Source organism: Plectropomus leopardus, chromosome 10 (assembly GCF_008729295.1).
Source record: "Plectropomus leopardus isolate mb chromosome 10, YSFRI_Pleo_2.0, whole genome shotgun sequence".
Classification (NCBI taxonomy): Eukaryota; Metazoa; Chordata; class Actinopteri; order Perciformes; family Serranidae; genus Plectropomus; species Plectropomus leopardus.
The window spans coordinates 33,198,845-33,221,135 of NC_056472.1; the positions used below are offsets into that span (position 1 = coordinate 33,198,845).

The 22,291-nt window shown below is 39.9% G+C and overlaps 2 protein-coding genes across 2 annotated transcripts in view; one reads left to right on the forward strand and one right to left on the reverse strand.

Annotated features, from left to right (window-relative positions):
- The window catches only part of kdm6a (lysine (K)-specific demethylase 6A), a 54,656-nt gene extending 38,558 nt beyond the window's left edge, over window positions 1–16,098 (reverse strand). Inside the window, 5 exon segments of the mRNA XM_042494166.1 lie at window positions 5,723–5,781; window positions 9,957–10,006; window positions 10,963–11,071; window positions 15,176–15,239; window positions 15,386–16,098. Of these exon segments, the coding sequence (XP_042350100.1) occupies window positions 5,723–5,781; window positions 9,957–10,006; window positions 10,963–11,071; window positions 15,176–15,239; window positions 15,386–15,555 (452 nt within the window). The 5' untranslated portion in view covers window positions 15,556–16,098.
- A 1,511-nt stretch (window positions 16,099–17,609) lies between these two features.
- On the forward strand, window positions 17,610–22,067 carry fundc1 (FUN14 domain containing 1). The gene is given in 6 exon segments (XM_042494592.1): window positions 17,610–17,651; window positions 17,653–17,683; window positions 18,137–18,290; window positions 19,520–19,595; window positions 19,695–19,823; window positions 21,302–22,067. Coding segments are annotated over 6 exon segments (510 nt in total). The 3' UTR covers window positions 21,380–22,067.
- Window positions 22,068–22,291: the final 224 nt, after the last annotated feature.

The following is a 22,291-nucleotide window of genomic DNA, read 5'->3' on the forward strand; positions in this document are numbered from 1 at the left end:
TCACTAAAAACTCAAGCCAAATGTTAAAACGTGGACTTACAGCAAACTTTATTTCAAGTAAAGTGACTCTGCACTTTTGCTGCATTACCTAATGTTAGCTTCCCACACTGAATGAACAGTTATTTCACAGCCCAAAATCCCCGAGGTCTTGATTCAGGGCTTTTTTTACACGATAAGCCTATAATAACGTTATGAGGTGCTTAAAAGTTTAACTGGAAGATTCAACATCCTGTTCCCCAACAACCAGCTGTCACTACAGCTGAGGAGATGGATTTTAACGACTGAGCTCCATGATGTGAATTATTCAGCTCCATTGCTTAAAAAAAGACGTTTTAACAGAAAAAACATCACCCTACATCATCTTTTCAAACATCAAAATGATACAGAAAGACAAGAGCACATTAACGAGCCAAAGAGTTTGAGCCAAAGACATTGATGTGTTACAGCTGAAAAAATGTCATTACTATTGTTTTCACAAGCAAGTCAACACATTATTTTTTGACCTCATATAGTTCAAGAAATACGTAATATTACACACACTCGTATCGCTCTGTGCATAAAATGCACATTTTAAAATCAAGCTTTAAAGAAATTATACATTAATATTATTTTCTACTTTCATTGAGACAATTTTTTGACCAACATCAGTTCTAATCAAAGTATCTAATTTTCAGAATTTTAACCATTTAATTGCCAGGTTTTTAATCATGATGCCACCATGTTTTTTGAATTTGAATTTGAACATTAAAAAGACTCATTTTCAATATGCAACATGCTGAGTAGATTTTTTTCATGATCACAGTCTGGGATATGTCAGTGATCAGCAGCTACATTGACTGTGACAGGTCACCTAGTGGAAACAGCATGTATTTCCTCCATATGCCAAATATGGTCAAAATGACCCCATCAGGTGAAAAAATAGTAAAAAATGAAAATTTCAAGTCAAAAGCCCAGAATGACACCCAGAAATAATACAAGTCCTGTTTTTCTGCTCTGATGGCTGTGGGATCAAAAATGTCAGTTTGAATGGGTTTCAATGGAGCATTTTTGGACCTGACAGTCTGAATGTAACTATTTAGTTTCCACAGTGTATTTTAGACTTATTGTAGGAGCTGAGCTGCAAATTCACTGATTACACTCAAATACACAATCTGGACTACATTTAGGACACATGCATCAACAACACACACACAATTATCACAACAGGAAGAAGAAAAGAGACTGAAAATGAGACAAACAGTTCCTAAAGGTTAAAGATGTTTTACCATGTAGGTTACTAACTTGTTTTACACTCAGTGCTTAATTGAAGTGTGGAGAGAAGTCTGGCTAAGGGAGACTAATGTCACATATCGATGCAGATTTTAAAAACGGAAGCCTGTTATGGTCTGAGATAGGCAGCCAATGACGGGCTGCATCCTGTGACCACTGACCCACTGACATCTGTCCCATTTACTGAGGAAACTTTACGTTGACATTTATGCAAAAGACTGAATTCAGCATTCATTGGTTGAAATTTCTGATCTTGTGGCTGAAGTTTATCAGGAACGCAGAGCTGACCTTACAAACGTAGCTTTTGCTAAACAAGAGCTGAAAAAGCTGCCAATGTACTGGCAATAAACTTTCTACTCCTCTCTTAACAATATCAAAATTTAAACTCATCTTCAGAGACAAGAGCATATTAAAACAAACAACACTCTGCATGAACCCACTCACTGTGTAGTCATCACAACAATGGCAACTGCATGTCAGCATGAAGCTTTTCTCCTGTATGAAGCGGCAGAGCTCTGAGCTCACTGCTGACTGAGTGACCCCCCTCCCCTCCACACACACACACACACACACACACACACACACACACACACACACACTGAACTCATTGCCCCCATTCCCTCCTCCCCGTCTCCCTGCGCCTCCTCCTCGTTTATCTGGTCCCTCCCTCCCTTCTGTGCTCGCCGCCCGCCCTCTCCTCCCTCGCCTCCCTCTCCTCCCTCTCCTCCCTCGCCGAATGCTTGGAGAGAGCAGCTCTTGTACAGAATCAGTTGTGACACACAGCGTAAGGCCGACTGCAGCCAAAAGAAAAGGCCATCCGACAGCAAAACAACTGCACATTTTTACACACAGGCCGAGCAAAGACCACAGTCTGGTTCTCTTATATTGCTGCTATTTGGAGAACAACCGGAGATTTTATGGCTCCAACCTGCTTCACCTGGGGGGCATTTCCGCAAAATGACAGGAGGCCAGGGGCCGGTCACAGCAGCCCCATATATGTTTCTAGGATCCTACATTTTTAGGATTTGGGGAGATTTTTAAGATTTTAGGACATTTCTAGGATTTTATGATATTTCTTGGATATTAGGACATTTGAAGGGTTTTTAGGACATTTCTAGGATTTAAGGATGTTTACTGGATTTTCTGACATTTCTAAGAGTTTAAGACATTTCTAGAAGTTCAGGGCATTTCTCAGGGTTTAGGACATTTCAAGGATTTTATTACGTTTGTAGGATTTTAGTCTTTTTTCTGAGAGTTTAAGACATTTCTAGGATTTTAGGACATTTCTAAGATCTCAGAGTCTTAGCATGGACCTCTGTCAGAGGGTGTGGGGGTTCGTCCACTCACATTTTTTGATTTATTCTGATGTGGTTTGATGCACTCTGAAACCTTATGCATATTAAAAGTACAAAAACAACTGACAATGTAAATTACTTCAATTTTAATGCAAAAAAAACCAAAAGAAAATGTTTGGCGGGCCCACCCGGCATGCTATCAGGGGCCAGATTTGGCCCTCAGACCTTAAGTTGAGTATCACTGGCATAAATGTTCCACACATATTTGGATATTTCTCAGTTTATATTTTCTTTGGCCGATGCTTGTTTTGCTTGGATTTTAACCATGAAACAAACAGTCATATTTGATAGTGGGCTGTTACTTGCATGAACAGGTGGATTTGGGGGCCGGCGTTTCTCCAGCTGGGCGCCACTTCAGCCCTGTGAGCTAACATTCACCATTTGACAGCTCAGCATTCCTCTGGGCCTTCGCCTGAGGGTGACGTAATCCCTCCTCACAAACCCGACATGCCACCCTCCCTTCCCCCATTAACACATTCCCGGGCCTCAGACATGGGGACATGAAAACTTGGCAGGGCGACAACACTGGAGGACTTCAAGGTCACAGAGGAGGTGGAGGGGGAGCAGCAGGCAGAACAGAGAACAGTAACTTCAAACCAGCGGAGGGGACGGAGGTATCAGAACCAGTGCAGTGTGAACTGCTGGCTCGTTACACCTGCTGCTGAATGAGCCAACGATTTAACTGAGACATGAAAGGGTCGGTGAATTTAACGGGTCAGTGTGGCCTGAAAATGTGCAGACAGCACCATATCCCGAGCTTTATAACGGAGTCCGAGTGTAAGTGAATCTGTAGAGTTTAATTCATGTCAGAACACCAGTACAGTACACCCAAAAACACACACTGACAAGGAGTTAAACAGTAATCAAATACCCCGTTTCCACCAAAATTAGTCCATGTATGCAAGAAAACCTTTTGTGTAAAAGTGGGAAGGAAAGACTTTTCCAATTTTCTATAAGTGGCCTTAAGTGTCCATTTATTAAGCAGCTGGACTTCAAGCACACAATTTTGAGTGTCTGACTGTGCCGAGGCAAAGAGCACTAAAAAGTTCACACCACATTTTTTTTGAGCAGTATGCAGCCTGAGGAAACGAGTGAAGATCATCAAGCCCGTCGTAGCCGTTTGTGGTGCGAGACAAAAAACCGTTAGTGAATCTGTCAGCGGCGGTGACGCTCTGCTCTCGATGGGACTGAGAGACGGGATTTACCGCACATGATGGAGTCCTAAAACGGCCTCGAAATCTGGATGATTATAAGCAGAAGTTTAACAGCACAATCCCCTCGAGAAACTGAGCCACGTGGGTAAAAAGTCCACCTGGGGCTCTGTTGACAAGGATGATGTGTCTTTGATCACAGGACACCTAAAATATTGGACCTTACTTCAGAAATTCAAGCATTTTTTGGACTATCATCATTCCCACCACTTTTAGGGATCTGGCATTAATGGACACATCAACATAAAGGCTCCACGCAGCTTTGGAGCAGAAACCAAGCTCGTCCAGTTGGAAGGACGTTAAAATGAATGGTATGGTATTAAAACTTCAAAGACTTTGCTTAGACTGAGAAAACAGATCAAATAAATGTTTTATTTGTAATGGCTGACTACAGCAGAAGAAAACATGCTCAACAGGCACAAAGGTAGCAGGAGGAGATAAATAACGCCGGGGCCGGCTGCTACAGTTTGACATATTGGAAAGCTGTCTCTTTTATCTTCACTGCTCCGGCTTTTGGGTTCATTTGAGGACTCTTCAGTAAGTGCAATGCTTACCATAAGATCTACCCCCATTAAACACGCTGAGCAGTCACACAAAACACATCTTCCTGCTGCAGCTGATTCACATGCGATGGATGTCAACGCTGCTCAAGTCTTCGCACATCAACACCCACCACTGCACACCACGTTACACCACCAGAAATACATTCTCAAGCAGAAAGAAACACAGAATAAAACTGGATCCGGTAGCGGTGAAATGCTGCGTGTATTCGGCCTGACATTCAGCACAACCGTTATACTCAACTTACAACCCAGGGGCCAGATCTGGCCCTCGATAGGGTTCCTGGTGGCCCCCCAACCATTTACTAATTCAAGATAAAAAATAAAGTGATTCACACTGGCAATCGTTAAAACAGCATCAGAATAGAGCGAGAATTACTATTTTTTATTATTAATTAATTAAGAATGACCCTAAAATCTGAGAATTGTCCTTAAACCTAAGAGTTGATCTAAAACCTGAGAGTTGTCCTGAAATCTGAGAATTGTCCTAAAATCCAAAAAACATCCTAAAATCTTAAAAAACATCCTGAAATCCTTGATATGTCCAAAAATCCTAGAATTATCCTAAAATTGAAGCAATGTCCTGTAATCCTCCAAATGTCCTAAAATCTCAGAAACATGTATGAAGTTGCTGTGATTGGCCCCTGGTCTGCTGTCATTTTGTAAAAGTGGCCCCAAAGCAAAGGCAGTTTTGTCTCCCTGCGGTATATTCTGTGATCCAAACAGGAAAATGAAACTCGTTATTCTGCATATTACTGACGACATACAAGTTGGATTTAGTGCCGTTATGCCGTTGGCACAAATAGCTCGTGGGGATTGTTTTTTAATTTGTCAGAATGTGTCATGATGTAAAATGCCAGTTCAGCCTGTTTGCAATTATCTAACCAGTTTAAAGCTTAAACAGGACCAGACAAACCGAAAATTTACCAACGACACGCTCAGACACTGATTGCTTAACCACAATGTTTCCTTGTATATGTCTACACATGTTAAATGCACACATATAACATGTAAATATGACAGCTTCAGAGTAAACAGTAGGTACTTTTAGAAAGCGAGGCTTGCCATTTCTCCCTGTTTACAGTCTCTGTGCTGTTTGTGCTCGGCTAAACGTATTCTGCAACCAGCTGTACTGAACACACATAGACTGAGTGATGATGGACGTCTAAAGCCTGCTAAAGGTAAGACAGCAAACTAGTATTTCCCAAAATATCTGAGCATAGCTTAAGGGCGGACTACAGCTTTGATTATCCACCACGTTTTCAAACCGACAAGGAAAACAATGATCATGCATGCAATAAAAAATATATACGTTTGAAGCACTTACCACTGAAATGCGTTGTAATGGAAGTAAACCATGCCAAGGCCGTATAAAAAGGCAGCATTCTGGAAGAGAAAAGGTTTGGAAAATTGTGAAACAGCAGCATTAAACTTCTTCACATTGTAAAATAACTTGATACAAGGCCAAAAAAAGAGCACATGATGGTGTTTTATAGGTTTTTTTAAATTTAGCATGTTCATTACTGAAAACTCATCATCAGTTAAAGGGCTACACCCAAACTATTATCCATTCATTTCTCTATTTTGTTTATTTTTTGCATCTAAAGTACTACATAGTAAATCTACATTCATACAACAGTTTTTAGTGACACAACCTGCTACCAGCATGTCAGTTTATTAATTTGAGGACACTTTACATATACAGTACAAAGACATTTTTAGTTTTAAGCCACCTAAAGAAAATCAATATCGATTTAAGTGTTTTCTAAATTTAGAATATTTTCACTGCTTTAACTTGCTGTCAGACAAGAAGCTGTTATATCAAAAACATCAGACTTCATTTAGAAAATTTTACTCCACAGAACGGAGGAGCTGCTGCTCCACCGCTGCCTCCATCAGCTGTTGTCGAAGGTAAAGAGGAGACAAGATTCAAACACAGTCAACACTTTAACTGATAGTTATTTTTTTAGGTGGCTAAAATATGTGTTTCTGCAGCTCCATCCACAGCAAGACATCGCTCATCTTCTGTGTCGGTGTTGTGGGACTGTACTTTATTTATCAGAGGAGGGGGGTGGCTGAGGTGTGACTTCTTTAAATTTAAAATCAATATAAAATACATCTTTTCAAGTTGTCTGTCCCTCACCTGAGCCAAACTTAAAAACACAAGTCCCTCCTCAGTGCTAAAATTTTTGTAATGCTTGACCTGTTTCGCAGCACCCCTATCTCCCTCATAAATAACGAACAGCCCCTATTTCTAACCACTGAGGGAGGCCTGCACGGCGACTAGAAGCATGTGCAGAACATTGAGTCCAGTTAAAGTCCGACTGAGGCGTTTACCTGACAGAAAAGCTCGATATCCAATCGCTCTGTCTTGGTGTGTAAGTCCGATTTCAGTCGGACTTACACACCCCCACACCCTCTTTGGTCAACCGCACCAGTCTAGCCCTGGGCTCCAAACTCCGGCTCTCACCACCGCCACCAGAAGTCGGCCCCACGCCATTAGCCAGCAGAGGGTAAGACCTCACACCCTCTCTCCGCTGTGAGATCTGTAATCCCGAGGAGCCCAGAGCTGTCAGGTCCGATCACAGTCCCGCTCTCGGCACCTCTGTTTAATGGGCTTTCCAAACAGTGAGACATCAAACCAAACGGGCCTATTCATCCACACGGAGAGCACCGAGAGGACAGGCTGGACGCCATCACATCACAGCTGATTGGACAATTTAACTCCAGACCATGAGCAGGAACTGTGGGTAATCTAAACTGTGTTTCTGCAAATAATACCAAAACGTTACATCCACAATATAAAGATCACGTCCTTATACAAGTCCAAGGCAGCTAAGCTCGCTGGAAAAGTGCTTCACTGTAAGATAAAGATGATGTCATGATCCAAAATTTACACACACACACACACACACACACACACACACACACACACACAGAGAGATATCAGATATTTTTCTGTTCCCTCGCATTATGTTTTGCGCTCCTCTGATCCATTCATGTGTTGGTCCATTTATAATAAATAATCTGCAGAAACTACAGAAAAGAGATGATGAGACATTTTACATGATGCATTTATTGGATATTGCTCCTCTCAAAAGGCTCTGCAGTTTTTCTTTAAAAAATTTCGGCTATTTTTCCTCTTAAAATTCTTGGTTATCTTTTATGGAAAAACTTTCAGCGGTGCTTTTTTTGGTGATTTTTAAAGAAAACAAGCCTTCACCAAAAAAAAATGACACCATTATTCACAGGCAGATTTTTAGAGAAAACACTGTACCATTTATTTTTAAAAAACACCGAAATGAGGCCACCCAGTAGCTGAGTTGGTAGAGCCAGCGCCTCATGTACAGACGCCATGTCCTTGCAGCAGCTGCAGGTTTGATTCTGCTGCGTGTCATTCTCTCTCTCTCTCTTTCACGCTTAAGCTGTCCTCTTAAATACAGCCAAAAAACCCACAAATTATTCTTTTTTTCAAATCACCAGAATGACACCATTTATCACAGCCAAAAATGGTTTAAACAGAAATTATCGCTGGATCTTTTTTCTGACAGTCCTTGAACACATTGTGTGTTATCATACGATTGGGAAGCAAAATTCCATGACTTTTCCAAAAACTTCTGGGTATATTTAGTTTTCTAAAACTCTTCCAGGCCTGTAAATTGCTACTTGCAAATTCCATGACTTTTCCAGGTTTTTCATGACCGTTCCAACCCCGACCACAGGAGTTCGGCATGGCGGTAACTTCAATACAAGCTCAGCTAACACAACCACGTCAACAACCAAACATCAGCTACGGTTACAGTCACATTCACAGCTACAGCCTCTGCAGCTGTCAGTGTCAGAGCTACATTCAGCAGCTCCACCAGCTCTGAGCCGCCACATCTGATGGTGAGCCCGTTCACGCTGCGGTCACATCCAGCTGCAGCCTTCTACATAATACTGTATCATAACACCGCTCCATTTCTCTCAGTGGACCAGAGGCAGGGCTCCAAATACCACGTGCATATATGCATAGTAGTGCGTGTAAAATCTGAGCTGTGCAAGCATTTCTCAGGGCAGCTCTGCTCTCACACACTGACCGTGAGAATCACGCAATTGACACTTTCCACACACTCTCACGCAGAGAAAAACTAATTTATAACTGATAACTGCACAAAAAAGAGGACACTAACAGTGCACAGACAAACAACACAGAGGAGCACAGAGCTACAGCAGCACCATAACACACTGCAGGTCAAGTCAGCCACCATCACGATTTTTTTTATGTATGTGTACCTTAATCAGCCATAAGAGACGAAGCATTTTAGCAATAATTTCTCACATTTTATATACTGAATAAAAGCGCCAGCAAAGAAATCCTAATTTCTTAAAACAGATGACCGTAAAGGATTTCTGCTCAAAATGTCCCCGACTACGACCATTACTAGTTATACCGTACATTAGGAGCCAACTATGACCGTGTCGAAGCTGAAGTAATTTTCCAATCTCACTAAAACTTTGTTGAAAAGCTGGCAGTCTGACTGTGGCCATGATGCAGAAAAAGAAGGAAAAATACACAGATGGCGCAGGTAAACAATATTGGTGCATGTCACTAGAAAAGTTACACACATCAGTGCAGTGCAGCAACTTCAAGCCCTGAGAAGGGCTGCAGAAGTATTAGGGGGTAACGCAAAAGATTTACCTTTTGGGGTTCCTTAAGACATAAAGGCAGAAGTACCAATAAATGGTATCCAACATGAAACAATGGAAGAAAAGCTTGACAGAGGTGTAACCAACTGTCAAATAAACAGTTACAACTACAAGTGGGCCATTTTTGGGGAAGATAGGCCGCTCTGTATTAGTATATATCACTATTTAACTTAATTAATTTGCATCGGCAGCAGCAGGATACTGAGGCTCCATAAACCTGATGATTTGAATAACTCTATGTGCTTATTGTTACTGATGTGCCACATGTAGGTGCTCGGACACACCGAGTAGACCGTCAGCCCCTTGAGCTCCTGGAGCCGTCCAGCGCCCTCAGTTCCTGCAGTGCGTCTCTGACACATGATGTACGCCCTCTCTCACTGGCCTTACATGCACTCAGCGGTACATTACCTCCACATGTCCTCCAGAAATGAAAAACATTCAACAGGCTGACAACCAGCCCAGTCTTCCAGCACTCTTTCCATCCCCAATCAACACATCACAACACAACACAGCAGAGTCCAGCTGATCTGCATTTCAGCTGCTGGTTGTGTACAGCACTCTCACGTAGTATCGGGACAGCGGTATGTTTTTTTCTTGTTTGTCTGTTCGCAGCCTATTAGACTTGATATTAAACAACTGTGACATAACATGCCAGGTTACACCTTTAACAGTGTCTGAGGATGTTCACATTGCATAAAAAGTGACCCAGTTTTAGGGGAGTGCAGTGAAGTTGAGTGTTCACTGCAGTGGTCTCTGAAGACCATGTGGACCCAACAGCAAAGTACAAAAAAGAAAATGGCATCAAGAACAATGGTGCTGCAAAAGTGGACTAAATAGTGGAAGTTTTATGCCAACATGTTGTTCAAACTCACCTTCCAGTAGTCCGTCTGTAAACTGAAGTACCTCTGGTATGCAGATAATGCTGAGAAAATGATGAGAGGAATAAAAGAGTGTGGTAGAGAAAGAGGGAGGGACACAAAAAGAGATAATTAAAAGTCAGTGAAAATGTTAAATGCTGAAGATATTCACCTCAGCTGCACTTTTGACATTTTACAACAGGGAGGTTTTAAAGCCAAGCACAAAATGTCTAATCAGAATCACTCTAACCCTTTTTACACAGGGATGGCGCTATAAGGCCACTACGCAGTCCCGTCTTTATGCCTCTGAGTTTCAAGAACCAAACGACGGCAGCGTAACTCAGCTCCGGTGTGTGATTATTAATTGTATTGCAGCCTTGAGGAATCAAAAGAGGTGTGAAGTGCAACTCAACAGCGTCTGCCTTTTGTATGACGTATAACATAACATTCTGTGTTCTGCGTGTGCTTCTAGTCGCCGCGCCGGCCTCACTCAGCGTTTACGGAGAGGAACTGCTCGTTATTTGTGAGGAAGACGTGCTGCAGTTAAAGTGTTGACGTCTTTATTTTTACAGCAGCTGATGGAGGCAGCAGTCGGACAGCAGCTCTGCCGTTCAGTGGAGTAAAATCACCTCAAATCCCTGTCTGTAAGGGCTGTCTGACAGCGAAGTAAAGCGCCAAAAATATTCTAAATATAGTGAACACTTAAACTTATATTAGGCGGCTTAAAACTAATCAACGAAGACAGAGTTTGCTCAGCACCATTTGATTATATGTACATGACGCGGCGGTTTCCTACCTCGAAGTTATTATAAATAAACAGTTATGATTGTGATTGGGTCTATATCAAAGACTGTATAACTGATATAGGTTGGTGCTGGTATACTGGGATAAGGACAGTAGTCCAGTTAAATGGCCTCAGTGAGCTCTGAACGCAGCTCGACTAAATTGTTCGTGTGAAACTACTGACAGATCTGGATGGGAAAAAAACAAAATGCAGGAGGATTTACACACAGAGACTCACCTTTTGGATAGTCCTCCAGCAGGAGGTTGAAGTGTCCCAGCTGACAGAAAATGTCAGGGTCCACTTTCCCCTCTGCTTTCAGGATGAGGGCATCGTAGCAGCTAACAGCCTGAAGAAAAAGCAACAGCAGCGTGGAGTTAAAGGAGTGCTGCAGCTGCAGCGAAGAACACAGAGTTAAATGTTTGATAGATCTCATTATTACACAAAAATAATCAAGTTATAAAGAGGCGCTGTGGCAGTCAAATTTTGATTCTGACTTGGTGCTTTAACTCAATGTTTAAACAAATAACTTGAGGTTTACTGGAAGCGATTATGAGACACAGCTGACTAACTGCAGGGCTGCTTTGCATAATACCAGCTGAATGCCCAAATATGGACCCTACAGTCAGTATTTTATCAACAGCTATACTAATCACTCTTGCTAACCCAAACTGCAGCCATTAAAGAGAATTAGCAAGTAAGAATATGCATCATTCAGATGTTGGCAATACTTATACTTATTGATACACTTATTCATAATACTCTAATAATGTGGTTCAATAAATAAAGACATTACATGAACAGATATGAAAGATTCATACTAGACAGTACAATAGGTGTGTATTTGGGATTTTATTTGCTATCCTTATAATCATCATCCCCTTTGTGCACTACAAAAAAAACATTCTCTAAATTTTCATTATTAACAATGCACACAATTGTGCATTGTCACAATCCATATTGTTATATTAATACATATTTTTATGCATGAACACAGCCAAAATGATAAAAAAAAGAAGAATGAAAAAGTGCCTAAAATGCACTAAACAGTCCCTAAGGGTTATGAAAATATTCTGCATACTATTGAACTACATTTGTAAGGGCCAAGATGAACCTCAGTTGGGGTCGTGACAGAAACATGCATGATGATTACACAGACTCGAACGGACTGGATCTATTGATGTTTAAAATTAATAATGCTTTTTTAAAAATTGAAACCTGTCAGTCTATGAACTTCCGCCCTGGTGTAACATTTATAGAACTTGTGTATTATTTGAAAATATAACAATAAAGACTAAATTTTAAGTGTTATAAACAGCCTCTGCTGAAAACATTAAAATCTTTTAAACCCTCCCACTTCTTCTCAAGCTTCTCGTGAGGTAAAAAAATCTCTGCTCACATTCACAGGAAGAATCAATGCATGTTTACATTGACATGAATAATCCCAAAATGATATGGGTTTTTTTGCAGAATCCCCTTTATGTGTTTGAGCACCTAAACATCATATTATGTTTATGAAAACCCAAATATGCTGGCTGGAATAATCCGAAAGAAACCGGGATGCATAAGGGGAATATGGATAACCCAATTTCTCTGTGCCGATGTGATCGTATCCTGAATCTCATCATAAACAGGAAAAACCTCCTAAACAGGTCATTCAAGTCCATGATCACACTCATTCACAAACATGTAATTTCCTCACACTTCCATGTCATGCAGCAATTAAAATACATGCATTGTTACACACTTTGTGGAAGTGTTGACATAACGCCAAGCCGTTCTACTCATGAATTTGTGCAACAGGGTTATCTGAGGTCCTGCAGAGCACCCTGCAGAGGCAGCGTGATTCAGCAAACACGCATACACCAATTAAAAAAAACTATAATGGGATGGCCCCAAGTCAATGTTTTTCTAATGTTTCTCTGTGTTGACTGTATCAGTTCCCCTACATTTTAAAATGGTAGAGTCCACAGCGAGGATGCATGAGGCATCTGGTTGATTTATTTCACAACAGAGATACAAATTAATTTACTGAGACAAAGCTTCATGCATGCAGTTTTATCTCAAATATAGATCCCACGATCAGATCTTATGAATTTATTGTTCTGATGTGTGTAGGCCCGCCTGTGCTGCTCAGGTATCCAGCAGAGTATGAAGGACAGCAACAACACCAGAGCACATGGCTGATCCTAATTTTAAACTGCACTAACAAAATAATCAACAAGAAAACATTTCATGCAGCGAATAAACACCATGTATCACTACCCACATTTTGGAAGTGCTGGCATAATGCAAAGCTGTTCTACTTATGAATTTGTGCAACAGGGGTTAGCTAAGATCCTGCAGAGCACCCTGCAGAGACAGTGTGACTAAGCAAACAACACACTTTCACGCGCATCCTCCAGTTTTCAGAAACTGTATTAGGATGACACCAAAATGTATGTTTTCTAGGAACAAAAAAGGCGATACCAGTGCGGTATTCAAATGTGTGCACCCATTGAAAAGAGTTGCACACCTGTTAATGCAAGCGCCTCCCTCTGCAGTTAAGGGGAGAGGATGGTGCAAAACACTAAGGCCTTAATATAATAAAATAAAATAAAAAATTAAGCACTGGGGAGGGACTTGTGGTTTTGTTTTGTTTTTTAAAAAACGGGAAAATTAAGAAAATATTATTTAAAAAATGTGTATATTTATAATTATTAATAATTTAGTTAAAAATTATTACAAAAAGGAAACATTATAAAATATATAAACAATACCTTTTTTCAGCACTTCTTCTAGGTCATATTCATGTTTGTTTTTTACCTCTTTTATTTATTTATTTATTTTCTAACTAATTTTTGGGTCATGTTTCTCGTAGCCTTCTCCCCATGTTTTTGAAATAAAATCATGCCAATTTGCTTAAGTTACAAAGAGATAAAGTTATTATGTGTGTTGATTATAATAAAATATCCAATATAATAAATCGTTTTTTCAGCACTTCTTCTAGGTGATATTGGTTTGGGTTTTTTACCTCTTTATTTGTTGTTTTCAGGTGAGTTTCTTGTAACTTTTTTTTAAAAATCTTTTTTGGGGCCATGTCTTTTTGCCTTCTCTCCATGTTTTACAAAGAAATCAAACTACTTTGCTCAAGTTACAAGGGATAAAGTCATTCAGTGTGTTAATTAGTATAAAATATATAAAACAGACACATTTTTAAGCACTAATAGGTGTTTTGTTTTTTACCTCTATTTCTGCTTGTTTTCAGGTAAGTTTCCTGTAACTTTTTAAACCATTTTTTGGCTAATTTTTCTGGCCATGTCTAGTTGATACCCCTCCAAGTCTTACAAAGAAATAAATTCTCAAAATTTAGAGGGATAATACTATTATGTGTGCAGGCCTGTCTGTGCTGAGGTATCCCGCAGAAGGACAGCAACAACAAAAAAGGCAACACCGGAGCGCGTGGCTGATCCTGATCTGAAGGTACACCTCAACAAAACAATGTAATCAACAAGAGACCCAGCAGCCACATGTTGAAGACACACACCACACACAGAGACGTGACGGTGCGAACATGCATGAACACACAGCGTGCAAGCGTGCGTGTGTGTGTGTGTGTGTGTGTGTGTGTGTTCAGTTATTAAAGTGAGCTTCCGCTTCATAATCAATCATCTTTGTTACAAACACTGAACGTCGTGATATTGCTCATTAGCCTAGCCGCCGATGCTAGTTAGCAACCTAACGTTTTTTTCTCCAACATCCCCGCCATCTTGGGGCCAAGTAAAGCAGCCATTAAAATTTATTGCAAACTGTTACCACCGTGTGTTTGTTTCAGCCCAAATAATGTCAGCTAAGCGGCGTCGCAGCAGCTTTATGAGCGAGTGAAGGAGGGGAGAAAACCGCTGTTAGCCGCTAGCATGCTAACAGCGGCGAGCTGACGCACAAACTCCGGTTATTGGGGACGGGACGGCTGAATCGGTGGGACACGAGACATTTATGCCAATTTAACGTTAAAAAAGTGTGCATTTATTTTATCCCGGTGTTTAATTTTTCCACTCGTGCGAGCTGGATACAACAACTTGCAATGTGTTCACCTCAAAAGCCCTTTCTCGGCGAAGTTGCAACATTGACGCGTTTTCTCCACCTTTAACTGCGTCCACCGCGACATTAACGTTTGATAAACACGCTTTTCTCTAACACGATGAAAACACGATGACTTTCAGCAGCAGGTGGAGATTCATGTGCGGCTTTTGCAGTTTGGGCCCTTTAATGTTGATACAGAAATGTGCAGTTTTATTCAGATGCAAATGTAAAAAAAAAACGAGCCGCTTTCACAGTGAGCAGTAAGTTGAAATTGAAGCTTGCGTTTGTCGCTTTGAAGCCGCGTAGCATTGTCAGCGTTTTTGGGAGGTCTGTGTCACTTTCTTCCAGGTGCACTAATGAGAGGAGCTGTAACACACGGACAGAGGCATACCTTTAACAGCAAGGCCTTCGTTCTGGCGCCATCTTCTTGAAGCCTATGAAATCCAAACAGTGAACTGCAAGTAGAGGACAGACAACACAGGCGGTTCCGTGTTACTTGGACGGGGGCATTTTTGTATTTGTGGCCTCGAAGCGAGGCAGAAAAACACATTTTTGGGGGGAAAGAACCGGGTGACCGGGCTCACACGGCGGGTTATCTGACCTGTCAGTCCCGAGCAGGCTCTCTTTTTCCTGCGCTGTTAGCTTCGGAAAGTCCTCTTCGATATCAGTCGCTGTTCCCGACGCCATTTTCTCCTCGTCATTACCAGCAACGCCGAGACTCCGGGCAGCAGCAGAGGCAGCGGCGGTGAGCGACACTCCGCACGATTTCATGGGAAAGCAACGGGGAAAACCGACGGGACCGAGCGATAACTCCGGCGGGGGAAGAAAAAAAGCGATAAAAGTGTCGCACGCCTTGATCCAGGACTAAAATGGGGCGTAGCGTAAAATTCTTGCCAAATCCTCAAGGAAATGATCCCTTCAAGTTACCTTCCACACTCCTCATTGTACATCGAAACACGGCGTGTGTTCCGGCGCCACTTTGTGCATGGAGTTGACGTGATGTTGGGTTTTTGGGAAGGAGTGTTACTTGGTAATGTCGCAAACTTCCCCAACCAGCGGCTCAAAGTTGTTGTAATTGTGTCACATAGGCAAACGCACGCCGCCACCGTCGGCACGCCCTCCGTCCGCGCCGGCCAATCAGCGGCCGGAGAGTGCGGTCACGTGGCTGTCTCCAGTTGATGTGTTGCGGACACGCGGACGAACACGCGCGCGCACACATCAGACTTTGGGGGGCGGGAGGGGGTTCCAAGGCCCGCCTCCAGCCCTGCGATTGGCTGTTCACCCTGTATTGTGATTACGTAACTGTGTTTTAAAGCCGCTCATTGGTCGAAACAGCCGTCATGTTTCTATATGGGGGGCGGCTGTCAAGGATGTTTGTTGCAACGTTGCAAATATACAGGAGTGATAGAATAAACTATTTATATGTTGTATATAATTTACTGTCATTTATTATCAGATGTATTGAAAAGAGATAAAATAGTTGCATAAACATCTATTACCTTCCTTTTTATTCAGTTTATTAATTTAAAATTACTGTCTACCAAAAATCTATTTTGCTTTACTTCATATTTTATTCATCTAATATTTTTGTTATATTTTAACTTGCACTACTGCTTTTTTTTTTTACTTGATTCTATTTGATTCTCCTTTTTTACACATATTTACACAAGATTTTCATTGAGAGCAATATTTTTTATTGTTGGGCTTTTGAAGATAAATAATTTGAAATTAATTTGTTGATTGTTGTATACCATAGTAATCCCACACTGAAGTATATTCAGTGCTATCAAGGTTAAGTAGTGGTGTTTTTTGGTCTGAAGCTGGGGAAGGACTGAGTCTACAAATCCCAACATTTTGACCATATATATTAATACAAAATATTATAGGCCTAGTTATGTGTATGTGTGTATATATATAGTATGTAGTATATTGAGTATGTAGTATATATTTGGGGGTTTTCTTTTCTGGATGAAAACAAAACATAGTGTCAAAAACCAAAAATCTGGCATTTAAAGTTTTTTAAATTAATAAATATTTGATATTTATGATTAAGACTGATGCTGATTAAAAAAATGAAAAAACTCAATGAAAGAAGAAACATAGTGGCATCATGACAAAAACCTGGCATTTAGAGTGTTAACATTCTGAAATTTAATGAATATTGGATATATATGATTAGGACTGATGGTTAATAAAAAATTAACTAGCTTGCTTGATTTTGAAAAGTGAATTTTGTATGTGTAGTGGTCTGGGTGAGCATGTTTGACACTGCACAATAAAATAATGTATAAAAATCAGTGTTGCTGCAAATCATTGACATATCCCAGGCTATGATGATGACAATAATGATAATGATAATGATAATGATAGTAATAAAAAAAAATTCATCTTAAAACATAGTGGCTAAATTCTTTTTGATAATATATAGCTATAATTTAGGATTTCTTTATAATTTTACAATATTTTGTATAATCATATTTTACTTCTTTAACTTTTACTGTCTACTTAGCATGTAGTATATTAAAAATAATTCACTTTTATTCCATTTTAAAAGATTGTGGCATAATATTTTCTATAATATATAATTAATACTTTAAAAAAGTATAATATTTTATGTGATAATATTTTATATTTATGATTAGGGTTGAGATTTGGTTGAAAAATGAACTCAATGAAAATATTAATGTATATACATATTTTTTAAAGATTGAGTTTGAAAGCACATTTTGCGTGCAGAGTGTGTGTATTTAATATTAAAGCGAGCTCTAAGGGTTAATAATTATGGTCCATGTTGTTGTTTTTTGTTTTTAGTTTTTGTTAAAATTATGCAAATGACGTCGGACGTGCAGGCAGCTGAGGACAGAGCAGCTTCACTCCAAAATGGCGAACCGCGACAAGGGTAAGCAGCAGCTATAAACTAATAACATCTCTGTCCGGAGCTTCTCTGAGCATTAAACACACGCCTGGTGGGATTTTACACCTTCGCCGTACACGCGTGACTCTGTAAAAGTGTGTGTTTCGCCCCGTTATGTCTCCGTGTCATCGTTACCAGCTAACTTTTGAAGTTAGCTTTAGTTGTGTGATGCTAACTTATTGTCAGGCCGATAACTTTATAAGTTCCTAACGAAGCTAACAGGGGAGCTACCGTTAGCTGCAACCGACTCAATTAAAACCACGTCAAAGAAACAAACGTTTATTATTACGTTTTTGCACCATATCGTCCAAAATGTTACTTTATAGCATCTCCAGATTAATTTAATATGATAGTGCTGCCTTTTTTAGCCACTATGTGCTGCATGACATCTTTTAGCAGCTAATGTGACTGATTTTTTGGTTATTTTTCCGTGCACAGAGCTGGAGGAGGAGATTTACGACAAGGTGGTGGACCTGACAGAGTATGCCAAACGGCAGCGATGGTGGAACCGGCTTTTCGGGACAAACTCCGGCCCTGTAGCAGAGAAATACTCGGTGGCCACTCAGTTAGCCATAGGGGGAGTCAGCGGGTGGTAAATATTCTCCTTCGTCATGCTTTGTGCTGCCTTCAGGTGCTCCTCGTTAACGCTACCACTTAGTTTTATGTATGCATTACTATAATAACAATAATAATAATAATATTTAAGGAGTGCAGCCCAACGTGCTTTACAAGAAAGAAATTACACGCACCACAAATTTCACATAAAAGACATAGAAGACAAACATAATAAAACCTGCATGTAAAAATAAAATAACAATAGAATACATATATCTTCACATGGATAAAACCGACTTAAAACAAGACAAAGTAAGATAAAATAGTGATAAAAATTGAAAACACAGTGTGTGATATAAGATGGAAAATAAAATAAATCCCCCTGACATAATTAATAAAAATAAGGATAAAAACAGAGTGTATAAAATGCATACAATTAAAGAAAATACAGCATCTTAAAGCTGTGCAGCAGTGTCAAACAGCATTTAAGTTAGAGCTAGTTAAAGGCTGAAGTGGAGAGATAAGTTTAGTTTAGTTTTCTTTTTAAAATATCTAGAGGTTACTTCTCTGATATCTGTAGGCATTGAGTTCCAGAGCTTTAACTGACAAACGCTGCATCCCAAATTTTCTTTTGGCTGTTTTTGGGAACCTCCAATAATCCAGCTGCAGATGATGGCGAGTAAGGAACGAGAGTGGAAACCCACGTGCAGTGGAAATTTTAATACAAATGCTACAGTTTCTCAATAAAAGTTCTGTTTTATTTACAATAAACATTTTATGTGAAATTTTTCTTAACCCTATATAATTGATCCTTTGTTGTTTTTCAGTTTTGGTTATAAAGTGGGTCCAAAATTACATTTTGAGTGTCATTAAAAAGCCTTAACAAGTCTACAATTAAATTTGCCATGAACTGGAGGAACCCTGTTTAATGGTTTAGTAATTATCAGTATTTTCCACCTATTTATTTGCTCTTTCTATTTCACTTCTTTTTATTCTTTTTATTTTTTTAATCATTTTATTTTTATCTATTTTCCCCCCTTTTTACATGACTGAAAGGTTTTCATGTTCATTTGGTTGTGTGCTTTTTTTTTTGTATGTTCACATAAAGCGGTAAAAAGAGACTTACAAAAAAGAGGAAATGATCAGTATCAGTATTGTTAAAATTGTAGCATGAACTATCAGTTTTATATGCATATAAAAAGGTGTTATTGCGAATCTGTATTCATGTCTCATGAACCACCTTGCTCTGTCTTGATTTAATTTTAGGTGTGCAGGTTATCTCTTCCAGAAGGTTGGAAAAGTTGCAGCTACATCTGTAGGAGGAGGTCTGCTGCTGCTGCAGGTATTCTTGCATCACTAAACACATAAACCTTTCAACTAAAAACAGAAAAACATTTTCCCGCATCTCTCATCTGTGTTTTGTTTGCCCGACTCTCTTCAGATCGCTAACAATAGTGGTTATATCCAAGTGGACTGGAAGAGAGTAGAGAAGGATGTCAACAAAGCTAAGAAGCAGTTAAAGAAGGGCACCGATAAAGCCGGCCCAGAGCTGAACACGTTCTTTGAGAAGGTAAGATTTTCGTGATCAGAACTTAAATGTCAGTCTTGAAGAATATTTTATAACCTTTCATCATACTTAAAAAATGACAGTTGGGGCATCCTGGTGACCTTGTGGTGAAAACCTGTACCATATAACTCCCCTGGCATTATAGAGCTGCCACTGAGTCCCGTCTTTATGCCCCTCTCACATTTTTACTCAGAAACAAACAGCGACATCTTGCTGCTCCAGTGTGTGATTTTTAGACAGCATGCCGGCATCATAGAAACAAAGGAGGCTTGACAGGCGCGACGTTAAACGCAACAGCATCTGCCTGATATGTGACTTATACGTGTCAGCAGCACTTTATTACAGAAACAGTAGCATAACATGTCATTAACCCTATGAAACCTTGATTGGCATCAGTTTTGTTGTGTTGCGTTCAGACACCTTTAACAACTTTTAAAAACAGACACAAACAGCTTTTAAACCTTTGAAACATAAACAAATTGGTTTGATTTCTTTCAAAAACTCAGGGAAAAAACTGAAATCAGAAACTTGACTGTTTAGTCATAACTGAAATATGTGGGAGCACTGCATGCTGATGATCAGATCATTTATATTATATTTAATGTTTCCTTATATCGTTTATAATAGATTATTAATGTGTTTTCCTGCCAGAATCGCTCATGGTTTGCGAAAAAAATGGACCAGACGCGGAAAGTATCGCAGCAGATCGTGAGCTCGCTGCGGGGCTCGAGGCCGCGACGTGCCCTGTGTAAACAGCCCGATTGCTCAACACAGGTACCGCTCCGTGGAAAATCGTGGCGCTTCCGCGTTTTATGTGAACCCGGCATAAGGAGCTCCCATTACCTCTCCCCATAACGCGATCGTACCTTTTATACAGAACAGCAAGGTGGCACTGATATTGATTCTTTTTATGTGGCTAAAGTATGTTTTGTTGCGGCGCCGTCCACAGCAGGACATCGTTTAGCTTCAGTGCCGGTGTTGTGGGACTGTACTTTATTTATCAGAGGAGGGGGGTGTCTGGAGTGTGACTTTTTAGATTTAGAATAAATATAAAATACAACCTTTTTCAAGTGGTATGTCCCTCAAAATTAAAAACACGTCACTTCCCTCCTCATAAATAATGAACAGTCCCTATCCCTTAACAGCGAGGGAGGCTGGAGTGGCAACTAGGAGCACGGCAGAAAACATCATGACTCACCTTGAAATAACCTGCGAGTTACAGAATATTTTGCAGTTAGTCAAATGTGCATTTATTACTTACTTTATCTCTGGCTTTATGTTTGTATCTTTAATCTATGCATGTCAGGGAAGCAGCAATATGACAGTTTTCTTAGTGTGACTCATGTTGTCCCTGCTTTTGAAAAAAACAACAATTTAAACGTGAATTCAGCTGTATTTCATTTCAGACTGAACTAACGTCAGTCTGAAAAGGGGTTGTATATTAACTTTAGACACTGAAACATATCTTCTGTCTCCTTCAGTCCACAGAGTTTGTGAAGAAGAACATTGTCGTCACGAGCGGTTTCATCGGAGGATTCCTGCTCGGCCTGGCATCTTAGGCTCTGCCAAACCACGAGAGTCTGTTATTCCTCTGACGTCGAGAAAAACTTTAGGGAAACATTATCAAAAATTGCTGGAGGGTTTAAAGTGTTTTGGCAGCAGGCGACCTATCTCAGATTAGTTTGTAGCTGTGTGTTTCTACATAAGCTGCACATCCTTTTGTCTGTTTTAATACTGCACATGTGACGAGTACCGTCGACGTACTGTGGGACTGAATGACCCTCTTAAAAAAAAAAAAACTCCACTGTCTGAGTCAAATGATGATACATATCATGCAGAATTCATTTTAAAAAGTGTAAAGGCCATCAGAATGTATTTATTTATTTTTTACCAAACTGTCACAAAGGAACATAATGCGTCGTTATTGCTGCCTTGTTGCGCACAATTAAGCCAAGCAAAATGCAGCTAAGTTGATTTAAATTCACCTTCACATGGTGTCCATCAGCACTAATGTTGTATTTCTCAATTCCAGGCTTCAGTTATCGATCATCTTCAGGGCTAAAGTGCTGATAGGAGGTTGTTATGCCTCTTTGAGAGGTGCCACATGTTTGATGGGTTATGTCAGCCTCCCCGACATCTCTTTTTTTAATGTGTTTTGTTTAGCCATAAATTAATGCTTTAAGCACTGACAGCTGTGGTTTGTCTACTGTGTAAGTTTGATGAACAGTAAAAAAAAAATAACAATCAGTTGAATTGTTTCTCGTTCATTTTACAGCAATTTATATGCAATAGTACAATTGTGTCTTTTTACTCTTGACCTAGAGTCTTGGATGTCTTTAGCAGGGCTCCTGCAGATCCTTAAAAACACCTTCATTAATTTAAAAAATAAGGCTTTAATTGATTTAAAACTGACATAAATCAGTCTTTCAAAGGTCTTGAAGTGCAGTTTATGAATCATTTTTTCTAAAATT